We start from the raw sequence: 19,540 nt of genomic DNA, 5'->3' as shown, positions 1-19,540 counted from the left end.
ATAGAATCCCTATCGGGAAACAGAAATTTTGACGAACAAATTTAATTCACATGTTGACCGGTAACCCCATATATCAATATGGATACACAGTCGTCCTTTGGCAATCGGAAAAGATATAGAAATAAATCTTTGCTACGGAAGTATGGACTTTGTAAGTGCGGGAAGAAAACATTGAAGATTTATCATTTTGGCCAGTGCATGTTGTCGTGTCTGAATGCTATTCAGCTTTTTGGCTCGTCTCAACCACACACTCCACCTGTGCTGGACAGCTTCTGAAATTTCCGTATGCTTAATTTCTTAAGTCAATTTCATTAGTCTACAAACTCTACACTAGTTCTCAGCAAACCGATCTTAGCTTTTTCCATCTGGTGATGGCAAAGTGAACCACGAGGTTCCAAGAATATTTTTCCATGAACATTTAGAGTAGTTTTGCGTATCGATGACAACTCATTTTTCCCCAACACAAGTTTGGAAAGAACAAAAAAAATATATAGTATATAATTAATAATAATGCTGTAGGTGACGTGAATTTATAAGATGAGTTTAGATTTAAGGCATAGATTTAAATACGCAACAGTGGGATCTATAGTACGGTGTTTTGCATAAATCAACTTATAGTCGTACGATTTCCGCCTTAATTTGAACCGATGAGCCTTCACCAGTGATCTGGAGGCGGGAATACGTTCCACCACAGAAACCTTTTACGGCTCGTTCCATATTGACAACCACACAGCCGCTAACGTTCTATTTAGAGTTTCAAAGGGTAAGTTCAGAGTTGATATCACAAATTTGACAAAATAAGCGTACCTTTATAAAATGACGTAGATCTGAAGGGACAAATAACAAATGCGGCGTGAAGCTAAGTTTGCAATGATCTTCTGCCTGTTCCAAATCTATACTCATTTCCTCTGATGGTGGATTCAATGGATAAAACGACTGTTGGCTAAATAGATGAGACACCAAGCGCCCTAGACGATCTGAGCCATGAGGCGTACTATCAAGAATAAAAGATAGTTCAATTGATATGTTTGCATATCTTAAATGTTACTCCTTACACAGCAATTTCTTCTTTGCTAAGATGAAACAGAATATCAGTTGACGTCAATGCGATGAAAATACCATTAACGTTTAACACACAGGGATCAGAGAAAAAGTTGACATTTGGTGCTTTGTTCTCTTGCGGGAAAGGTGGAGTCGGATAGACTGTTCTATAGTGTACATCTCGCCATGACGGAATAATGCAAACCTGTACAGAACTAGTTTAACCGGCTAGATATTATTCTTTTAGACGATAAAAAATTGATATGATAATAATACTTTGTGATTTTTGACTGAAGTTCTTTCATGACGATATCGAATTGTTCTTGGTAGGTATAGTCAAGATCACCACACTCCACTTTTTTGTTTTTTACGTCCACAAACGGACCCATAATGATAACTAAATGTGGAAGAAGAGCGTTAACCTGCTGGATGAATTCAACAAGTGGCGCAAATTCCAAATCGTCGGGTAGCGTAAAAGGGCCCACATGCCACCATTACATTTAGAGGACCTAAGGACAAACATTTTTATTATTTAAGTAAAAGAATAATATAGAGAGGTATGATTGGTTATACCTCTACCTTCAATGGAAACATCGGTTTTTAAGACCGGGTTTATTGGTGGGGTGGTTACAGAGGTAACTACCATCTTCTTTCCAGTTGGATTGCTACCCTCTACAGCTACCACTTGCCCCGGAAAAAAGGAAAACTCTCTGAGCTGAGAGACATCAAGCGGGACGCTCTGCCCAGAAGATGTATTTCTGGTTCCTTCGAGTAACAACGAAGAAGTATTTAATCGAGAGCCACTGGTAGCATCGCAACAAATGCGGCCGATAGTATGAAATGTTTCCTAAAATGGCAATTTCATTAGCACATCAATAAATAAAATTTGTAAGTGAGATAAAAAAATGGGACTAAAAAGAACTACCGATTTTAGTACACTATTAGGGTCGAAATCATCTATTCCGAGTTTCCTTTTCACTAAATCTCCCAAATCGTTAATTTGTTCTTCTAGAACGTCGAACTTGTCTCTTAGGCGGCTGAACATATAATTGTACTTTGTGGTTAACTTCGTTTCGGCAGTGCCATGAAGTTGAATATCTGGTTCCCATGTTTCGTTGGATCTGGTCCAATTAATCACTGCGTCATCAGCTGGGTATTTAACAACAACTTCACCAGCGTTGTTACGTGTCGAAAACTTGCTTGATGTACCTGGCCTATTGTAATATACATTGCAAAGATAGAATGAAGATCTAGAAGAGCCGAACTGTTCGGTTCACTACTATTTTACAACTGTCGATGATCTTATCCGTTTCGACCAGTGAAACATTACTTTTCTTTTCTTCGCCCATTTTTTTTTTTTTTTTTTTTCGAATTTATACGTTGGACTCAGGGAGAAGACAATAAAACCTTAATTACGTAGAAGGAGAGAAGGCAGAGGGAGTGTGCACTGAGTACGTCTGACCCAATCCTGCCAACCGCTTGTTCTGAGGGGTTCCTTCCAATCCGCTGGTCCTCTTGGCTCCAACCGACGACTGTTAAAATGCAAAATTCGACAATTTGTTAACCAAATAAATGATTTCGTTATAGATTTTCGACATAATTTATTGATCGACATTTTGGAATTATCATGCGAGAGTTATCAAATACGATTTTACTAATGTAGAACGATTGGGTCCCTTTAGATGAGTATGGATCTAGTCATGAACAAACAGGCAGAAAACACATGCACTAGAAACAGACCCACCTAGAGAGCGCCCAACCCTAGCTGTTGGAATTTTCAATCGATCAACAACCCGAAAAAACTTGTCATTGCTGTAGAATTACACTGAAAAAGAAATGACAATCATCGTTACACGGAGGGGACATTCGCTCACATTTCCGTTTCCGGTTTTTATTTTACTCTGGGTAGGGAAAACTCCCAATTGTTCAAGAGTGGGACAGGGGGAAGGGGGGGGTAGCTTTCCCGCGCGGAAAAATTCCATCGTCATCCTCTCTTAGTTGTTCAATGAATAAAAGTAACGCCTAGGTCGATGGAATTGCATCACACCAGAAGAATGGGAATAAACAACCACAAAAATGTTGACACAAGATCAAAGCAAACAGTTATTTCAAATGTAACACGGCTTAAACGATGATTGCCCCAATCTCGTCTGGTGAGTATGGATCTAGTCATGTGCACTCGGAAATCAAAGCCGATAAAAGCCATGTCACGAGAACCATATCCACCGAACGAAGCTGGGTTAAATAAAAGCAACTACAATTGACAAAAATACAAAATAAAGATTAATTGAGCGACACCAAGTAATGGCGACTGAGACGCGCGTCTCATAAAGAAAGAAAAATGCTTCCCTCTTCCAGGTTGTGTGCGGGTGTGTGTACAGGTGAGGAAGAAAAGAGGGAGAGATCGAGTCAAAGAGAGAGGTAGAGTGGAATGGGAAAACGACCGTTGTAGCTCGAGGCGAAGTCCCTGGGAAAGCGCAAGAAAAAGGGAGGGACCAAGCAAGTAACACTCTCCAACAATGGAAAATTTGGTAAAACCAAAGAGACTGTTGATCAAGATCGTCTAGACTTGATGTTTCACCTGGCTTAAACGGATTAATAAACACCAGGGTTTGAACAATTTTGTTGAATCGTTTGGAAGACTACGAAGATTACAGTGATTCGAAGGCTTAGACTGCACACTAACTTTCTCGTTTTTTTAGAACTAACACAGAGAAATACATACGTCGACAAGAGAGCGAAGAACGCGTATGTGTGCGCGCTCGTTGGGGAGGTGGGTGAATGAGGTGGAGGGGTTCGTTACACACCAAAGGCTATATACACGCACGCAGAAAGGTAGGTAAGAAGCCTCTTCTTACCTATAAAATTCCTATCTACCAATAGCAGGAGAGTTCTTTCCCCCTCCCCATACTCTTGAAGCAACAGTGGAGGGACACGAGAACCACCATCTCCACCCATTTCAGATTCTTTGTCAAGTATTCTATATTTTAAACTTGAAGGTTCCGTACAGCCATTTGCATGAAACCTCATCAGGATAGACTTAACTACGTATTGGTAAAACATTTTCCCTCTTCCTGATTAACTTTTCTCGACAACCGATTTGAAAATACAGGGTACCGAACAACAAAAAAGAGGGAAATGCATAAACGGCCGCAGCCGTGTCAGCAGGTAGATGTGTACAGAGGTTCCGATATGGCCAAGGGCGACACACGAACGGTGGAGGGGAATATTTGACCTTGAAAAAGACGCCACGATGCTTTGTGAGCCAGGTAGATTTTGAGAGGCGCTTTTTTTCAACCTTGTACTTTGTACACAATCCATCTCTCAAGACCCTTAGTAGACTACAAAAAAAGACAAAAAAATTTTTTTTACCTTTCTTACGGGTGTTCCATAACCTACTAAAAGTTCATCATCTTCTGCTCTGGAAGGAATAAATATAAATGCCATCAATATCAACAGATTATTTAAGAATATATAAACTCGATATTACATTTGAGTGATGGTAGTGATGTTGTGAATTACTGGAGACTCACTTAGAGGTTCACTCTTTACTTTTGTTTTGGCAGATAACTCTTTAGAAAGGTCTTTTTCAAACAAGATCATGTTTTCCAATGAAGGGGCTTCATCATTTAGTTTAGTAGCTGCGTACCCAATCCAGTGATTTACTAGGGTGTCAGGAGTGATTTCGTACTTTTTCAGCAGTTCTATACCTAAACAGTAATTAATGATGAATAGAACATAATATTAAACGCAAACCCCTATCAAATGGGTTATGCCTATGCTGCCAGATTAAATGTCTGTTTGAAGCATGCTCTGCCCTTTTTGCATTCATAATTAACAAAATACCCACAGTCGCCATAGTACAGAAACCTCTACAACGACTGGAAACTAAAACTGGATTTTTACATTTTCTGAGATGCAATAGCTTAAAATTAACTTACATTTTTCCAATACTCTTTTGTTGGGGGTTAGGCCGAATTCTTCAAATTCATTCAACAAGTGTTCCTCCATTTTTTCGCGCAGACGCAAATGCTGCTTATGTCGACCAATATCGTTTGGTTTTAGAGAATTTTCGGAGTGTGTAGTTCAGTGGCCGGGCTGTAAGCTGGCGTCACTGGCGCCAAAAATGCGGCAATCTTTTGTTTCCCAAAAACCAGTTTCTTAGCCTTGTAGTTTTGGAGAATTTCATTAACTTTAACAAATTTCAGAAAAAATATTTATTTCTAAAAATAATACAGTTTACTTCTTCTAATATCTGATAGAGTAAAATAAAAAAATATACATCGAAAACATTCCTTAAAATATTCACGGTATCGACTATCGTTGCAATCGATTATTCAGAAAAACCGGTGGCGTTTGTTATCTACCAATGTTTATGTACGGATTTAGCTTTTTTTTCTGATCATTGAGTAAGCCCAGGAATTTGGATTCAAATAAGAATACTGGGATTCTTCTCGAAATTTTATATAGAAACGTATTGACCAGATATTTACAAGTAATCTCCATTGTTAAACCTTAGTTACATTGTTAATGGCCTGATAGTTAGTGGACATTCAAAGGTACGAATTGTTAAACACCGACGTTTTGTATATACAGATCTCAAGACACATTTGAAAATTTGACTATTTACAATGGAAGTTAAGGATGAAATGCTTCCACAAGATGAAACAGAGGACCAAGCTGATCAGGAACAAAGTTTTGAAGAAATGAATGAAGATGAAACAATAGAAGAAAACCAACTGGATGACCAGTGTGATGTGTCACAAGACCTATCCCTAGCGAGCCAGAGCTCCCATGAATGCACAAATGATTTGAACACACTTGATTCAAACAATGTAGATAGATCGACAGCCTCCATTACTCCAGGAGCAGATGAAGAAGAAAATATTGACGGTGGTGTGGGTAGACGCAAATATAAGCGTAAAGTGTACGACCTGAATGCCACTAGAGAAAAACTCCCACGCCGTGCAAAAGATCTGCCATTTGAATCTGATCCTGATTTTGTTAAAGTTCCACCACCAGCCCAGCAAGTTAGAGGCAGAGGGAGAGGACGTGGTCGGAAGAAACTTTTGGATGTTGATACCTTTGACAGTAATGTACAAACAGCTGGAGATAATACGGAGCCTGTATTCAATACCCCTACCAGAGGTCGTGGGCGAGGACGTGGCCGAGGTGGTGGACGAACACCCAAAATCAAAACTCCTCGTGGAGCTGCTCGACCGAGGCTCCCAAAATTCCAGGTTTTGGAAGAAGATACCAGAATGAGTGTAGAAAATTCATTTGGGGGATCAGCAACATTCAGTACACCCGTACAGGGGCAGGTTATGAGTGAATCTCCTTGGAAAACGTTAGGCACTCCAAACGTTAAGAAGAAGTTGGGCAGTCGGGAAATCTTTGACGCAAGCTCTCAAGCACCGATTACTGCTGCGCAACTAGTAGAGTACGCTTGGCCGTGCGACGACACGAATGCAGAACTATGGATGGTACAGGAGCAGGTGATCTCCTATTTGTCTATTAAAGGTAATTTCAAGAGAAAGTACCCGGACATGAAGCGTCGAGCGGTGGAAATGGTGGAACGCGATTGGCTTCGAGAACGAAATGTAGTTAATGAAACACAAGCTAACCTTGGACTGACAGCTTTATTGAGTTGCGAGGTGCTTGATCTTTTCTTCAACGTGTTTCCTGACAAATACGAAGAATACTTGGCTGCCCAGAGCGAAAAGAAAGAACAGGCTTATAAATCGAAGACTAAAGGAGTGACTGCCGTTGCCACTCCTGCTGCTCCAGCAGAAAAAAAGCCATTCGACCCGCGACTGCGAGCTATCAAGGCTGCGGCAAAATGGAACGTCATGTTCAATAAAGAACGCGTGGAAGAGCGCCTTCATTGCCTGGACTTACAGACATTCACAGTGCAAATCCCGAGACGACCGACTGTGCTTAAACCAATCTCCGCCATCTCAGATCCTTATCCAGTCGCAGTGATTCCTGGGCAATTCTCATCCTTTTTCAAAACTTATAGCCCTTACCAGCTCAATTGTTTACCAATAGGTACAGTAATGAGAGGACCATTAGTCGACCAGCCTGACAATACTCAGAGGCGGAAAAGGCGGCCGACAAATGGGTCTTCCACGAGAGCCGACTCCACTATAGCAAGTCAGACAGAATCTGATGATACTAGTTCCTCTTCAGATGACTCCAGGTATTTCCATTCTTTCCTTAGCATTATTTGCATTCAATTAACATTATGGATATCCAGCTCGGATTCTAGCGATGAAGACAGTTCTAGCTCCAGCCCGGATGACGATGGAGAATCGGATGATGAAGATCGTCCGTATTACGCCGGACAGCCAGGAATATGTAAGCTTTGTCGAGGAGACAGACGGCAAAATAAGACGGGTCGTCCTGAGCCACTCGTCCGTTGTGCTAAATGTCAAACCGATGGTGTGTGATTCAGTTGTTTACGTTTCAGTTGATCCGATCTTAACAATCATTAACATTTTAGGACATCTAAGTTGCTGGAATTTGGACATTAATATGATGCCACAAGTAGCTGCATATTCTTGGGAATGTAACGGTATGTTAATAAGTTATTACGTTTCGTATTGACATCAAAGCAACTTCGTGATTCTTTCATAGATTGCAAGACTTGTGATCAATGCCACGATCCAGCTGATGAGGAGAAAATGTTGTTCTGCGACTTTTGTGATCGAGGCTACCATACATATTGCGTTGGATTGCGCAGCATACCCGAGGGACGGTGGAATTGCCCGTTCCGTTCATGTACTGAGAAAGCCCAAGCGAAATTGAAGAAAAAATGAAAAAAATAAAAATAAAAATAACTATGAATATAAAAAAAAAAAAAAAAAAATAATAATAATAATAAAATAAAATATTGACTGTCGTCATGAAGTATTTCCTTTTGAAATAAATGCAAATAGTCCACCTTTGAAAACTTTAAACGTTTATACCACAAATAACGGCAGCTTGCCCTGCTTCTAATCCGCAAACAGGGATCAAGGTTGTCGCAATGGACTCAGGAAATATGTTGTTTAACATTTCCAATTGGAAACCCTTGTTGCTCTTGTAAAAGATTCTTATCGCATGATTTTTGCCCAGCTGTTGGGCAAGTCTCTGGTAGAGTGTACTCCATTCTTTCGTGTCGGCGGGAATGTTACCTTGAAGTGGATGATACAGTTAAATAGTACGCAATGTAAACAGAAAAAAATCATGATATGCTCACTCAATTGACACAATATAGCGGTCGCTTCTTCACATTTCGTCACATAAACATGTCCGGCTTGCTTCGATGGTGACATCATTGCCGTTAACTTCTCGGTTGATCCTTTAACCCGGTGAGTCCAGACTTGCCATTCAACCAACGCATTCCTGGGCAAACTACGAGTGACGACGAAAGCGATTGGCTGATCCGGGTCACCGCCGTACTCTGTCCATACCACTTTAGCTACAGCAATATGAATCGTATCGCATACAAAGCACACGACCTTTGAAATTGCAGTAGTAATAAATGATCAACATACTGTGCAGAGGGCTGAATCGCAAAACATACTTGTAACGCCTTAAAGAGAGAAATGTCTGCATCCATCGCGCAGAGAACACGAGTCACATGACGGAGGGCAAGGCGACATTCTGCAGCAAAGTTGGCAGGTTTCGGTAAACTCATTGAGCCCGGTATAAGACCAATTTGTCCTGACATTGCGAGCAAATCACCTGTCTATATGGGGGGAATATAAAGAATAGGTAGATAAAAAATTAATATGACATTATTTAATGGTAGCAATCAGGATGAAGTAAATGTATACATACTGCCACACATTGGCTGTACGGTCCAATGTTAGCTGGTGCCCAGTGAGAAATGCTTTGAACGTGTAAGGAACGTTTGAGATCGATGGATAAAGTTGCCGTCGCTTCAATTATAGCATAGCAGGCAATAGGCACTTCTACACATACTCGCGCTGGTGGGTTCAAATCAAAGTATTGGCCATAAACGGTATTGATTCGAGGATAATCAGCCATGTCCCTTATGTACAAGCAAACAGATAAGAGCGCTTTCATATTAGAGCCATGGTTTTCGATAATACCTAGAGTTTTTTAAGAAAACAGGTAAAATGATAAATTTTGAGCAATAAGAAGGATAGTCCTCAAACCTTGGAGAATATTCATCACGTCTTTAAAATCAGATTCCGAATCAACCACCAACCCGCTAATGAAGATAATGCCAGAACTGGTTCTACTACTTCCCAGGAATGAAACCACGTCAGCTTTCTTGAATGCACAGTCACGAAGAGGCCTCTTGAGATTTTTCGTCATAGTGACTATCTAATTCAATGCGACAAAAATCTTCAGGTTTTCGTATCAGATCAAAATCCAGTGTCGAGGATGGTTCCTTAGAGAAAAATGTATAGTTAAGACTTATGGCAGCTCCGTAACTTCCTGTGTCAGCCCGTTTTCCATACCTTGTCGGCAAGCGAGAGCTTGGGAAATTTCAAGTAAGCTACTGGGGCAAACGGATCCTTAGAATGTGGAACAGTTTCTGATTCCTCTCTGTAACCATGAAGTAGTATACAATTTAATCAAACTACATTTTATAGTCACTACAAGACTTACACAACAATCACTTTTTTGAAGATTGGGCAGTCCAGTGTAAGGGTTTCATACTCTCCCCCCTCTCCACACACATTTAAACCAAATTTTCCTTTCTACTTGACAAAAAACAATTTTGATTTCATGGAGAACCATTTTTGATGTGATAAAAAATGTAAAGGGTGTAGTACCAGCTTTATCAGTTCATGCTGACATTGTTGGAGGGATCTGCCAAGATGTTTTTCAGGATCAAGGCCAAGTGCAGCAACTTTTATTAGTATGGCATTCATGCCACTTCTAATCATTTCTTCTAATAGTTCTTCTTGGTCCCTCTGCCACAAATAGCTCAGTGATACTAAACCAAGTCTGCTACAGCTATACAAGAAAAGATGGAGAACAAATGAAGCATAAAAAAAAAACTGAATTATTGTTAAACATTTTACACATTTTCAACACGAACTCGTTGGTAGTTGGATAGAATGGCACCAACTGATACACCTTCAACAGCTTTGGTTTCTTTAACATAAGAAAGAAGTCTGTACAGATCTTCTACTTCATCTTCAGGGCTACCAAATGTGTAGTCAGAGCCTTGATTGACACTTTTCCCCCTGATGGTTTCACGATACAACGGTAGTCCTGTTGCTTCGGAGTAAAGGGCTATGGCATCATGTCCCACTGTTTGATACATATAGCTGTCCATCTCATCAACCATTGGAGTGTTACATTCATTGTTACTAGGTGGATGGAGATTAGCTAGAGCTACAATTTCATGACCAGCAGCTATGCATTGCAAAATATTGTAACAACTATCTTTCCCTCCACTTATTAATGCAACTGTTCGCATGATTTCCCACCTAAAAGATTATTGTTCTAAACTTGTTCGTTACACTCGGCGCACGCGGAAAGGAATCAAAACATGAAAGCAGACGACACTTGATCAAGATTTTTCAAAGTATGGGCGAGACCAACGATTTTCAAATTAAAAAAGAGGAAGCCCGTGTAACTGTGGTCATTGGCTACTATTACTTACTATAATGATTGAAAACATGGGATTACTGGTTGAATGGACTTGGTCAAGCTTACTTTTCTTAAAGTTTATAATGGAATGAGTCCCACTAGTTCTTCTACCATCATCAGTTAAGCCCTCATTTCGTGGAACACGAAAAGAAAAGAAACGAAAATTTCCTAAAAAAGTCTTCCTTCTATAGCTATAGTTTTTTTTTTCAGAATCTTTTTTTTTTTTTTTTTATTTTGATTCATTTTTTTTTGGGGGGGGGGATTGTTTATATATCATTGGCATTGCCCATAAAGAAATATCTATCGAGCGGTTTAACATTGAAGCGGATTAACATGTAATGTAGTTTTTTCGTATTTGATGTGGTACATTAGGTGGAAACTTCCATACATGAAAAAAACTATTCTGCTCCAAGAGCGGCTGTAAACAAAAAACGTTCGTATTAGACGAATATTTTTTGATCTAAGCTTCAAAATCGGAAAACTGCGAATTCCAATCCTAGATCAATGTACGATGTATAGCAAGAGTGTGCGTCTGTGAAACACTATAAAACCGATGGCATTAAATACTATGAGAGAATTGGGTGTATCCAAACCTTTATTGGCATATCTGTCAGTTTAGTTCAGTATTTTAATCTACATAGAAAATTAGAACTGGAAGACTGGAACAGAGACAGACAGTCCTGCCTGACCCCCTCATGATGCCTCATTGCCTCAGCTGGACAAACAGAGAAATATGTTCGAAGAAAGTGACGTTTCATTTTTTTTAAATTACCGTTTCATAATTTACTATTTTAATTATCACTTCGTAAGTGTTTTCGTTTGACAACTAGGAAAATGCGCCATCCGGCAACGAAGCACGCCTCACGGACGATTCATTCATGAAATGATGTCAAACGAGAAAATATATTGCAATTTGAAATACTTCAAAACCTCATGAAGCTGCATAAAAGTAGTAAACAATACTATCGAAAAGCATCTTTTAATTTCTTGTATTTTTTTGCAAAGGAAGGATCGTTTTTACGTTAAAATAAAAATTTTATATTCACAGCAAGTGAAGCAACATTTAACTGTAACCATAGAGAACTTGTAAACGAATGGGTCCCATTGTAAAAGAAGAAATCCAAACAGGATAGATGGAGGCGTGGCCTGTGTGCTGCGTCTTTCGCTATTGACTAGAATTCCATGGACTATGGCAACCTCAAAAGGAGCACTCCCTGAAACTTATGATAAAACTAGCCAATAAAGTAGCCTGAAATCTAGAGAGCGCACAATAGGCTCCGCCTCTATTGCTTCGTCACAAGTATCACCTTTTTGTGCGAGGCCAAGCTCTTGCTCTCGCTCTCGGTGCAGAAGCATTCATGTCATACGTGAGAAGGCGCGGAGCAGACGCCGTTTGCTTTTGCTTTTTTTTGTGTTGAAATATTTTTCAAAAGGGCTAAAATCACAATTTGAATATTTCGGGTCATAAGCGGTCCGATCTACTACAAATTGAAGGATGGTAAGGATCTGTTCATATGAAGAAATTAATAAAATTTTGAATGAAGGAAAACATCTTAAATTTTCAAAGGTTTCGGCCGAGACTGAGGGGCGAGCTATTGGCAATAAGCGATCTAGAGGAGCCAGCCCCAATAACGGACACTATTCGGGGGAAAGTGAAGAAGACGAACGCGAAGGAGGAAGTAATGATATTCATTTATAAAACAGTTACATGCTTTAAAGTTAACTCTTTGCATGTTTCTATTTAATACTTTATACTGAAACAATTATCTGAATTTCAAATAATTATGATTTGACAGATGGAGGAATGCGTGTTGGTAGAGATTACCAGGCCCAGATACCACTGCTGACACCAATAGCTGGTAATGTTTATTTCTTTAGATGTCTGCAGTAATTTCATCAACTCACAATTCAATTCGTTAGATCGAAAACCTGATCAGTATTCTGAACGAGCCCTTTTGGTCTGGTCTCCAACCAATGATATACTAGATGCAAAGTGTAAGTCTGAAAACTGTTTACTTTATGCATACCTTTTTTCAAAGTTGGTGTAATTCATTTTTCATTAGTGGAAGATTATATAAGTGTGGCCAAAGAAAAATATGGATACAACTCTGAGCAAGCTTTGGGAATGTTGTTTTGGCATAAACATGATCTAGAAAAAGCCTTGATTGACCTTTCCAATTTTACTCCATTCCCTGATGAATGGTCTGTTGAGGACAAAGTTCTTTTTGAACAAGCTTTTCAGTTCCATGGTAAAAGCTTCCACAGAATAAGACAAATGGTAAGATAACTTGATACTATTCTAACTTAGCCCTCTTATTACATTTTGTGCCCCTCCGTCGTAGTTACCAGACAAGTCAATCGCCGCTTTAGTTCGTTATTACTATTCCTGGAAAAAAACCAGAGCACGTAGTAGTTTGATGGATCGTCAAGTGCGTCGGATGGTTACCCAAAGAACTGGTGAAGATTCCAACAGTGTTGAAGCTATTGAACCCGTTGCAGCCATCGCTGTTCCAAGTGATAGCGACGAAGATAGGAATGATAACGTAATTTCATAACATGATTTGTACTTTTTGTTTAATTGGTTAATAGTTTCTTTTTATAAATTTGTTATTGTTATTTTGCAGAAAGACGGGGATTCTGCCAAAAGCCTATGCCTAAACTGTGGAATAAATTGTAGTCAACTTCAAGCTACTGCCAAAGGAGCGCTGTGTGCAACCTGTGCTAATCACCTCAAGTAGGTTTTAAAGTAGCATGCTCATCGATTGTTTTCAAAACAAAATTTTTCTTTCGTAAAGGCGTACGGGTGTGATGCGTCCCACTACTGGGCCTATTCGCCGCGATAAACCTGCAGGACTGACTTCGTCAGGTTAGCTTTTTCAGTACGAATCTTCAAAACGGTTACAATAACTTGTTTGTAAAAAGGCCGCCACAAACGAAAGCCCCCTCGTGGAATGTATTTAGATCACGAAGATTTAATGACGTTCTGCGGAGAATCGGAAATGCAGAGTGATGCTGTTCTCAAAGGAATGGATGGCGAAATAGTTGCCCTCAAGCGATTAGTGAGCTATTTGTTTACAGTTAAACGTTTTGATACATATTCTTAAAACATAAAGTGTGTTAAATAGGTACAGAAAAACAAACAGGTACAGAGTGTTTTAACGAAAAGAGTAAGCGACGGTCTTTCTTCGTGGAAACCACCAGACAACAGCGGTCGCATAAACGCTCGCTGGACAAATGAAGAACTTCTAATTGCAGTTCAAGGTTTGAATCACATTCCTAAAAACAACTAGTCCCTTTTCTTCTATTATGGAAATTTTTAAAACTAGGAGTCCGTAAATACGGCAAAGACTTTAAAGCTATTGCTGATGTCATTGGCACCAAGAATGAAGCCCACGTTCGCCTGTTTTTTATATCCTATCGTAAACGCTACAACCTTGATGCTGTCCTAAGGGAATATGAAGAAGAAAACGGACCCATTCCTGAAGATGAAAAAGTACAGTGTTATTTTTGCAAACAAACTGCAAGGAAATTTATAAGATGTTATATTGCTAGATGGAATTGGAAATGTCGTCAGGTAGCGAGTCGGTCACACCTACAGGTAGAGGCTCGCCAGTCATGTCGGGCTCAACTCCTCAAAAATCTAGCTCCAAATCTGTCACTGTCAGCGCTCCAGCTGCCTCGAAATAGTGAAATTGCTGCACGAGCAACAATACGTTCTTTAATCCTCATCAATCAGCTGTAACTGTCCGTAGTTTTCAAAGCCATTGTCTCGTCGGTGGATTTCAGCATTATTTTTTTTTCATTTTTAAAATCACAACTAGTTACAGAACTAAGACTTTTTGTTGGCTTGGTTACATTCGCGTAGATCAATCTTGTGTCGATTTTTTACGACTTGAATAAACAATGTACTTGGCGTGTATTTATCACCAGTACGTTCTACGTTGTACTTACTGAATTACGATCGACAATGAGGATGAGTTTTTTATTATTTACAAGCACACCACGAAAGCATAACACTGTAACGCGTCAGAGTGGATCTGCAATTAATAAATCAGACAATTTCATGATTTAGGCGAATTTTTCCTTTTAAATAATTTTTTTTTCTAAGATGGCTCAAGCACCCTTACTTACAATCTTTACGATTCGTTGCAGTAAGGGCTTTGCGGATCAAGGTCCAATCTTCCATGATATCGGCTTCACTTAACATATAAACGATATAGGGTCCTGTCACGGTAATTGGTTTTCGTCTTTTGTCTTTCTCTTTGAATTCCTTATCGTCGCTACGGAATGGACTCGATCCGAAGCTGTGAAGTGACCGTGATTTCAAAAACGAATCACACTCTAGAAGTCCCACTTGATTTCTGTCTTCTTCCAAACGGCGAATTTTTTCATTCAAAGATTCTTTGATGGAGTCCATTAGAAGTGCTTTCCTGGACTGATTATTTGAAAAAAAAATAAAAATAAAATATACATATATAATTATCCAGGAACCAGAGCTATAGGATAGGTATTCCACTAAGGATTGTATAGTAAAGGGCAAGCAAAGACCCTGTTAGGTAATTTCACAGCTACCAGCATGCTACTTGCAACTGCCTACCTCAAAATCTTGTGTTGCAGCTACTTCTTCAGCTACTGCTTTATTTTTTATGTTCTCCAATCGAAGTTGTCGTAAAATACCAGCAACCTGTGTCCTGACAGCTACAGCCTCTCTCAGATCAGCCAAAGGGCCAAGATACTCTGCAGCTTGCTCTGCCATAACTTCTTGGAGCTTGCTTTCAATTTGTGTGATTCTTTCCCGGTATAGCCTATATAATCAGTAAAATAATGGTACCGCCAGCACATGCAATTCTCACAGATAATAATGACTTACTGTTCTTTCAAAAAAGAGAATTGTTTTTCAAGATCAATCATGTCATCAAGGCATTCACTTCTTCGGTTTTCACATTCATCTTCATCCATTTCTGAGCTGTCCTCAGAGCCAGAATCTTCACTGGAATCCCCATCGGAAGTACCTCCTTTTTCGCTATCATGAGCAATCGACAAATGATCCATTTCTTCGTGCTCACCTTCCCCTTCACTGTCGTCTTTGTCACGACCATGAGCATCATTGTGTGCTACTGGCATCTTCATTCAACTTTCAATCACACAAACACAACGATAATTGACTTTTCGACCAATCTTAAAAAGACATTGGTTTAACCAGAAGAGCGGCTCTATGTAACTTCAGGGCAAACTTACTCCAACTTAAAAACTTACAGAAATTTCAGCTAGAAAAAAAATCAGACTGATCTTAGAATATGGATCTAGTGTGTTTAGCTTTTTTTGTCTTTTAGATGGATCATGGATGGATCGGTTGGATACTAGTCTGGAATGAAGCGTCTCCAGTGGCTGGCCCTGGAACTTACAACATTTGAAATTTTACTTTTAATTTTGTATGACGATAAACATCTCCCAGAAAGTTTGTTTAAATTAACCTAGTGATTGTGAGAAATTTTATGAAACTGAAAAAAAACGTGTTTAAAAATTACTATAATTATAGTTTTTCTATGTCTATGGGTTTTTTGGTTTTTTTTTTCTTTTGCTGTCGCGCCAGTATCTTCCGGTAGTAACCCGGGTCTCACGTAGTCGGAGCCGAGCCCTATGTCTTCTACGAAGCCTTTTCCGAGTAGGCCAGCGCGCTGCTACTTCGCTGAGTGCCTGAGTCCAACTGTCCATAGTGTCCAACTGTCCAAGTCCAACCAACAAAGCCACTTAGGACTACATCGACTGTTTTGGCGCTCACTTTCTTCCTGTATTCACTCACTTGGACTATCAGTGAGTTCTTTGTCCAAATCCGAACGAAATTTTTCGTGACTCCGTCCGAAATTGAAAACACGCAATCAATCACTCTTTGATCACTGATAATGACTACAGCTATTGATTTTTCATCTTTCTCTCGACTCAGTTTAAGTAAAAAATGTGCCTCAAATCGTTACTGCTTGTAAAGGTTTCATTTTTGAAATCTCAGGATTTTGTTACACCAAACTATAGAATAAAGTAGACTTATCAGCTAAGTTTCAGATGCCCTTTAGGCCTGTCGCTTCCAGCAGTGAGCAAGCAAAGCCGTTTTATTGTGATTTTATTGTGCTCTGTCCACATATTTCAGGGATTTTGAGAGGCACAAAATTTTGTGATTCGGATGCTATCACTGCCTGCTTAGCTCAGTGGTAGAGCGCTAGTCTTGTAAACTAGCGGTCGTGAGTTCGATCCTCACAGCGGGCATGTACAAAAGCATAAGTATTATTTTGCTCATAAGGGTTTTCCCAGCAAGGTGCTTGTTTCGCTTCATAGATGTCTGTTTTTGGTCAGCTGATTTCGTCTGCTTTCTTTCATTTTAGATTACCAGCTAGAACCAACTGGAACGAATTAGAAATGGCCTCCCTTTTTACGAAAATTCAGTTATCAGCCTCTCTGGTTGGTACATTTTAGTTACAATTTTCGTATCATTATTTTCTAGAGTTTATTTTCTAGGTTTCGCGACCGGCAGCCGCCCTACTTAAGAAGAAAGGGGTTAACCAGGCACGAGCCTTCTCAGCGATTGTAAGCGACCGGTTTAATTTTGTTGATTTATCTTTAAAGATGCAGTGTTGATATTTTGTTTAGCAAGCTCCAGTTTCCAAGCCAGAAGGACGAACAAAATGTACCTTAATCCCAGGTGATGGAGTTGGTCCTGAATTGTTGTACTCTGTTCAGGAAGTATTTAAGGTAATCAATTCTCAGATTGTTTCCTTTTTTAAAATATATTTTTTTAATCAACATTGTTTTTATTTCAATTAGGCAGCTGGTGTCCCGGTTGATTTTGAACCAAAGTTTTTCAGTGAAGTCCAACCATTGATGAGTGTTTCATTGGAAGATGTTGCTGAATCTATTTCACACAATGGGATTTGCCTTAAAGGTATTTGTTGTATTACTAGCTTTCTTTTAACCATTTTCAAAGTATCATTATGATCTTTTCCATAATTTTTATGTCTAAAATATTATGCAGACAGTACTATAATCTATCTGAATAAATTTTTTTTTCAGGTAGCCTGGCCACACCTGATTATAGTCATTCAGGAGACCTTCAGTCTTTGAGTATGAAACTCCGCCGGAAGTTGGATCTTTATGCAAATGTAGTGCACGTTAAATCGCTGCCAGGAGTAAGGGCACGCCATAATAACGTTGACATGATTATCATTCGCGAGGCTACCGAGGGCGAGTATTCTTCTCTTGAACATGAGAGTGTCCCAGTAAGTTTTTTAGTGTGTATTTTTAGTCACGCATACGTTAACCACTCGTATCCCTTGATTTCAGGGTGTAGTAGAATGTCTGAAAATTATTACGGCTGAAAAATCGCATCGCATAGCCAAATTTGCGTTCGATTATGCCACCAAGTTCGGTCGTAAGAAGGTGACCGCTGTGCACAAGGCTAATATTATGAAATTAGGCGATGGTCTTTTTCTCCGTTGTTGTCGAGAAGTAATACTCACATAAATCCGAAGAGTAATTTAACATAAGCATTTCTCCAAAATATCCTTTTGTCAAACCAGATTTCCGCTCTCTACCCCAAAATAAAATTTGAAGAAATGATTGTAGATAACACGACAATGCAATTGGTATCGAAACCTACCCAGTTTGACGTGATGGTCATGCCAAATCTTTATGGTGACATCATCGACAACTTGGCATCTGGCATTATTGGCGGTGCTGGTGTTGTAGCCGGTGCCTCCTATTCGGGCAACTGTGTCGTCTTTGAAATGGTGAGTTAACTTTTTGTTTTATAGACGGAATTTACCAAATACATTCTATATTAACACCCCGTTGTCATTTTTTTCGTGTTTAGGGTTCCAGTCACACGTTTTCTGAAGCTGTCGGTAAAAATGTGGCCAACCCGACTGCCATGTTACTGTCATCGTGTAATATGCTGAACCACGTCGGACTGGAATATTACGGCAACATGATTCAGAGCGCCGTGGAGCGTGTCCTTAAAGTGGGAAAGGTAAAGTTTGTCAACGTCATCCTCAGTCTGTTTGATTTTCTTGTATCTAGTTTGGCCATAATGTCCACGTTTCGTCTAATTTTCATGTGTTGATTGATCATGTATGCTCTTAGATTCGAACTAAGGACATCGGTGGTCACTCATCTACAAACGAGTTTACCCTGGCAGTTATCCACAATCTTCGATACTGATCCAGTCATCCGAGTAAAGAGAGAGAGAAGAGGCCGAATGCCAAAAGCGCTGATCCTTGTCTCTATTTCAGATTCGCTTCACGGCGACCCTATCTCCCTCAATTCTCCTCCTCTCGGAGACTTCTAGTTGAATTTAGACAAAGATTGTTCCATTCCCATTACCGTACTTACTATTGATCCGGTCCTTGGTTTCAGTCGTTGACTTTAATACACACAGCAGAGTGATACACAACCACCGAAAATCCCTTCGCAGTTTTCTCCATTTCTGGCGAATCCTTGAGATTGCATCGTGTGTGACGGAGGGATTTTCCTCCTCTTCTCCTTTCGTTTTTTTTTTAGTTGTTTGTTTATGCTGTTTGTTAGCATTGCGGTTTGTTATCCACATGTGTATTTAACTCCCCAATTAATATAATAATCCAAGGTTTGCTTGTGTATCTTAATCTTGTTGTTCTTGCCCGTTAACGGAGGGGCCTTGAGTACTAACAGCTCAGAACACGAAACAAGGAAAGTCAAATAGAGACTTTAAAAAGTTACGAAACAAAAGGACTAGAATCACCATTTCTGTGTCGTCACGACAAAAACCAGGAAACATGAAAGTAATTTTTTTATTGTTTTGATTCCAATGAATTTTTGTATTGAACAATACGTTTTTGTTATCATTATTTTAAAAAAT

At 39.5% G+C, this 19,540-nt stretch overlaps 6 protein-coding genes and 1 non-coding gene across 9 annotated transcripts; 4 read left to right on the top strand and 3 right to left on the bottom strand.

The window, feature by feature from the left end:
- Nucleotides 1-514: 514 nt before the first annotated feature.
- LOC116927314 (DNA polymerase alpha subunit B) lies at nt 515-5,150 on the bottom strand. Its single transcript, XM_032934328.2, is given in 11 exon segments — nt 515-744; nt 808-994; nt 1,056-1,256; nt 1,318-1,523; nt 1,525-1,550; nt 1,615-1,888; nt 1,967-2,255; nt 2,458-2,573; nt 4,414-4,462; nt 4,532-4,751; nt 4,983-5,150. Coding segments are annotated over 11 exon segments (1,770 nt in total). The 5' UTR covers nt 5,053-5,150; the 3' UTR covers nt 515-612.
- A 147-nt stretch (nt 5,151-5,297) lies between these two features.
- Nucleotides 5,298-7,993, top strand: LOC116922802 (PHD finger protein 10). The gene is made up of 5 exons (XM_032929236.2): nt 5,298-5,536; nt 5,638-7,240; nt 7,298-7,482; nt 7,544-7,615; nt 7,678-7,993. Exons 2-5 carry the CDS (start codon nt 5,673-5,675, stop codon nt 7,857-7,859), a joined length of 2,007 nt encoding a protein of 668 aa, XP_032785127.2. The 5' UTR covers nt 5,298-5,536; nt 5,638-5,672; the 3' UTR covers nt 7,860-7,993.
- On the bottom strand, nt 7,625-10,782 carry LOC116927309 (diphthine--ammonia ligase). 3 transcript variants are annotated; one of them, XM_032934316.2, is made up of 7 exons: nt 9,516-9,603; nt 9,207-9,445; nt 8,866-9,140; nt 8,609-8,773; nt 8,282-8,543; nt 7,985-8,216; nt 7,625-7,824 (listed from the first exon to the last, which is right to left on the bottom strand). In XM_032934316.2, exons 2-6 carry the CDS (start codon nt 9,367-9,369, stop codon nt 7,996-7,998), a joined length of 1,086 nt encoding a protein of 361 aa, XP_032790207.2. In that variant the 5' UTR covers nt 9,370-9,445; nt 9,516-9,603; the 3' UTR covers nt 7,625-7,824; nt 7,985-7,995. The 3 variants fall into 3 exon arrangements, 1 of the variants encoding a protein (XP_032790207.2); XR_006651436.1 differs by lacking the exons at nt 7,625-7,824; nt 7,985-8,216; nt 8,282-8,543; nt 8,609-8,773 and adding exons at nt 9,667-9,758; nt 9,834-10,017; nt 10,086-10,782 and having other exon boundaries at nt 8,939-9,079; XR_006651434.1 differs by lacking the exons at nt 7,625-7,824; nt 7,985-8,216; nt 8,282-8,543; nt 8,609-8,773 and adding exons at nt 9,667-9,758; nt 9,834-10,017; nt 10,086-10,781 and having other exon boundaries at nt 8,998-9,140.
- Nucleotides 10,783-11,995: 1,213 nt separating this feature from the next.
- Nucleotides 11,996-14,578, top strand: LOC116927279 (REST corepressor 1). Its single transcript, XM_032934280.2, has 12 exons — nt 11,996-12,157; nt 12,227-12,338; nt 12,456-12,518; nt 12,580-12,654; nt 12,723-12,937; nt 13,002-13,202; nt 13,284-13,393; nt 13,455-13,525; nt 13,582-13,718; nt 13,785-13,920; nt 13,986-14,152; nt 14,212-14,578. Exons 1-12 carry the CDS (start codon nt 12,155-12,157, stop codon nt 14,344-14,346), a joined length of 1,425 nt encoding a protein of 474 aa, XP_032790171.1. The 5' UTR covers nt 11,996-12,154; the 3' UTR covers nt 14,347-14,578.
- On the bottom strand, nt 14,557-16,163 carry LOC116927302 (breast cancer metastasis-suppressor 1-like protein). The gene is made up of 4 exons (XM_032934293.2): nt 15,530-16,163; nt 15,257-15,464; nt 14,791-15,094; nt 14,557-14,696 (listed from the first exon to the last, which is right to left on the bottom strand). The coding sequence occupies exons 1-4, from the start codon at nt 15,787-15,789 to the stop codon at nt 14,686-14,688; spliced, it is 783 nt and encodes a 260-aa protein (XP_032790184.1). The 5' UTR covers nt 15,790-16,163; the 3' UTR covers nt 14,557-14,685.
- Nucleotides 16,164-16,848: 685 nt separating this feature from the next.
- On the top strand, nt 16,849-16,920 carry Trnat-ugu. The gene has a single exon. It is a non-coding gene; the product is annotated as a tRNA-Thr (tRNA).
- LOC116927292 (isocitrate dehydrogenase [NAD] subunit beta, mitochondrial) lies at nt 16,905-19,291 on the top strand. The gene is made up of 10 exons (XM_032934281.2): nt 16,905-16,969; nt 17,037-17,112; nt 17,170-17,238; nt 17,302-17,403; nt 17,476-17,593; nt 17,722-17,927; nt 17,992-18,156; nt 18,228-18,437; nt 18,521-18,676; nt 18,790-19,291. The coding sequence occupies exons 1-10, from the start codon at nt 16,920-16,922 to the stop codon at nt 18,865-18,867; spliced, it is 1,230 nt and encodes a 409-aa protein (XP_032790172.2). The 5' UTR covers nt 16,905-16,919; the 3' UTR covers nt 18,868-19,291.
- Nucleotides 19,292-19,540: the final 249 nt, after the last annotated feature.

Source organism: Daphnia magna, linkage group LG1 (assembly GCF_020631705.1).
Source record: "Daphnia magna isolate NIES linkage group LG1, ASM2063170v1.1, whole genome shotgun sequence".
Classification (NCBI taxonomy): Eukaryota; Metazoa; Arthropoda; class Branchiopoda; order Diplostraca; family Daphniidae; genus Daphnia; species Daphnia magna.
Note: the sequence above shows the minus strand (reverse complement) of the source record. Positions and strands in the feature narration are given on the sequence as shown.

Coding starts and splice junctions, on each gene's coding strand:
- LOC116922802 (XM_032929236.2), top strand. CDS start 5,673: ATGGAAGTTAAGGATGAAATGCTTCCACAAGATGAAACAGAGGACCAA. Junction 7,483..7,543: donor TGCTAAATGTCAAACCGATG/GTGTGTGATTCA, acceptor TTAACATTTTAG/GACATCTAAGTTGCTGGAAT. Junction 7,616..7,677: donor ATATTCTTGGGAATGTAACG/GTATGTTAATAA, acceptor ATTCTTTCATAG/ATTGCAAGACTTGTGATCAA.
- LOC116927309 (XM_032934316.2), bottom strand. CDS start 9,369: ATGACGAAAAATCTCAAGAGGCCTCTTCGTGACTGTGCATTCAAGAAA. Junction 9,141..9,206: donor CGTGATGAATATTCTCCAAG/GTTTGAGGACTA, acceptor AAAAAACTCTAG/GTATTATCGAAAACCATGGC. Junction 8,774..8,865: donor CGTACAGCCAATGTGTGGCA/GTATGTATACAT, acceptor CCCCCCATATAG/ACAGGTGATTTGCTCGCAAT.
- LOC116927279 (XM_032934280.2), top strand. Junction 13,394..13,454: donor ACCTGTGCTAATCACCTCAA/GTAGGTTTTAAA, acceptor TCTTTCGTAAAG/GCGTACGGGTGTGATGCGTC. Junction 13,921..13,985: donor ACTTCTAATTGCAGTTCAAG/GTTTGAATCACA, acceptor TTTTAAAACTAG/GAGTCCGTAAATACGGCAAA.
- LOC116927302 (XM_032934293.2), bottom strand. CDS start 15,789: ATGAAGATGCCAGTAGCACACAATGATGCTCATGGTCGTGACAAAGAC. Junction 15,465..15,529: donor TTCTCTTTTTTGAAAGAACA/GTAAGTCATTAT, acceptor CTGATTATATAG/GCTATACCGGGAAAGAATCA. Junction 15,095..15,256: donor CTGCAACACAAGATTTTGAG/GTAGGCAGTTGC, acceptor TCAAATAATCAG/TCCAGGAAAGCACTTCTAAT.
- LOC116927292 (XM_032934281.2), top strand. CDS start 16,920: ATGTACAAAAGCATAAGTATTATTTTGCTCATAAGGGTTTTCCCAGCA. Junction 17,928..17,991: donor TTGAACATGAGAGTGTCCCA/GTAAGTTTTTTA, acceptor CCTTGATTTCAG/GGTGTAGTAGAATGTCTGAA. Junction 18,677..18,789: donor GTGTCCTTAAAGTGGGAAAG/GTAAAGTTTGTC, acceptor GTATGCTCTTAG/ATTCGAACTAAGGACATCGG.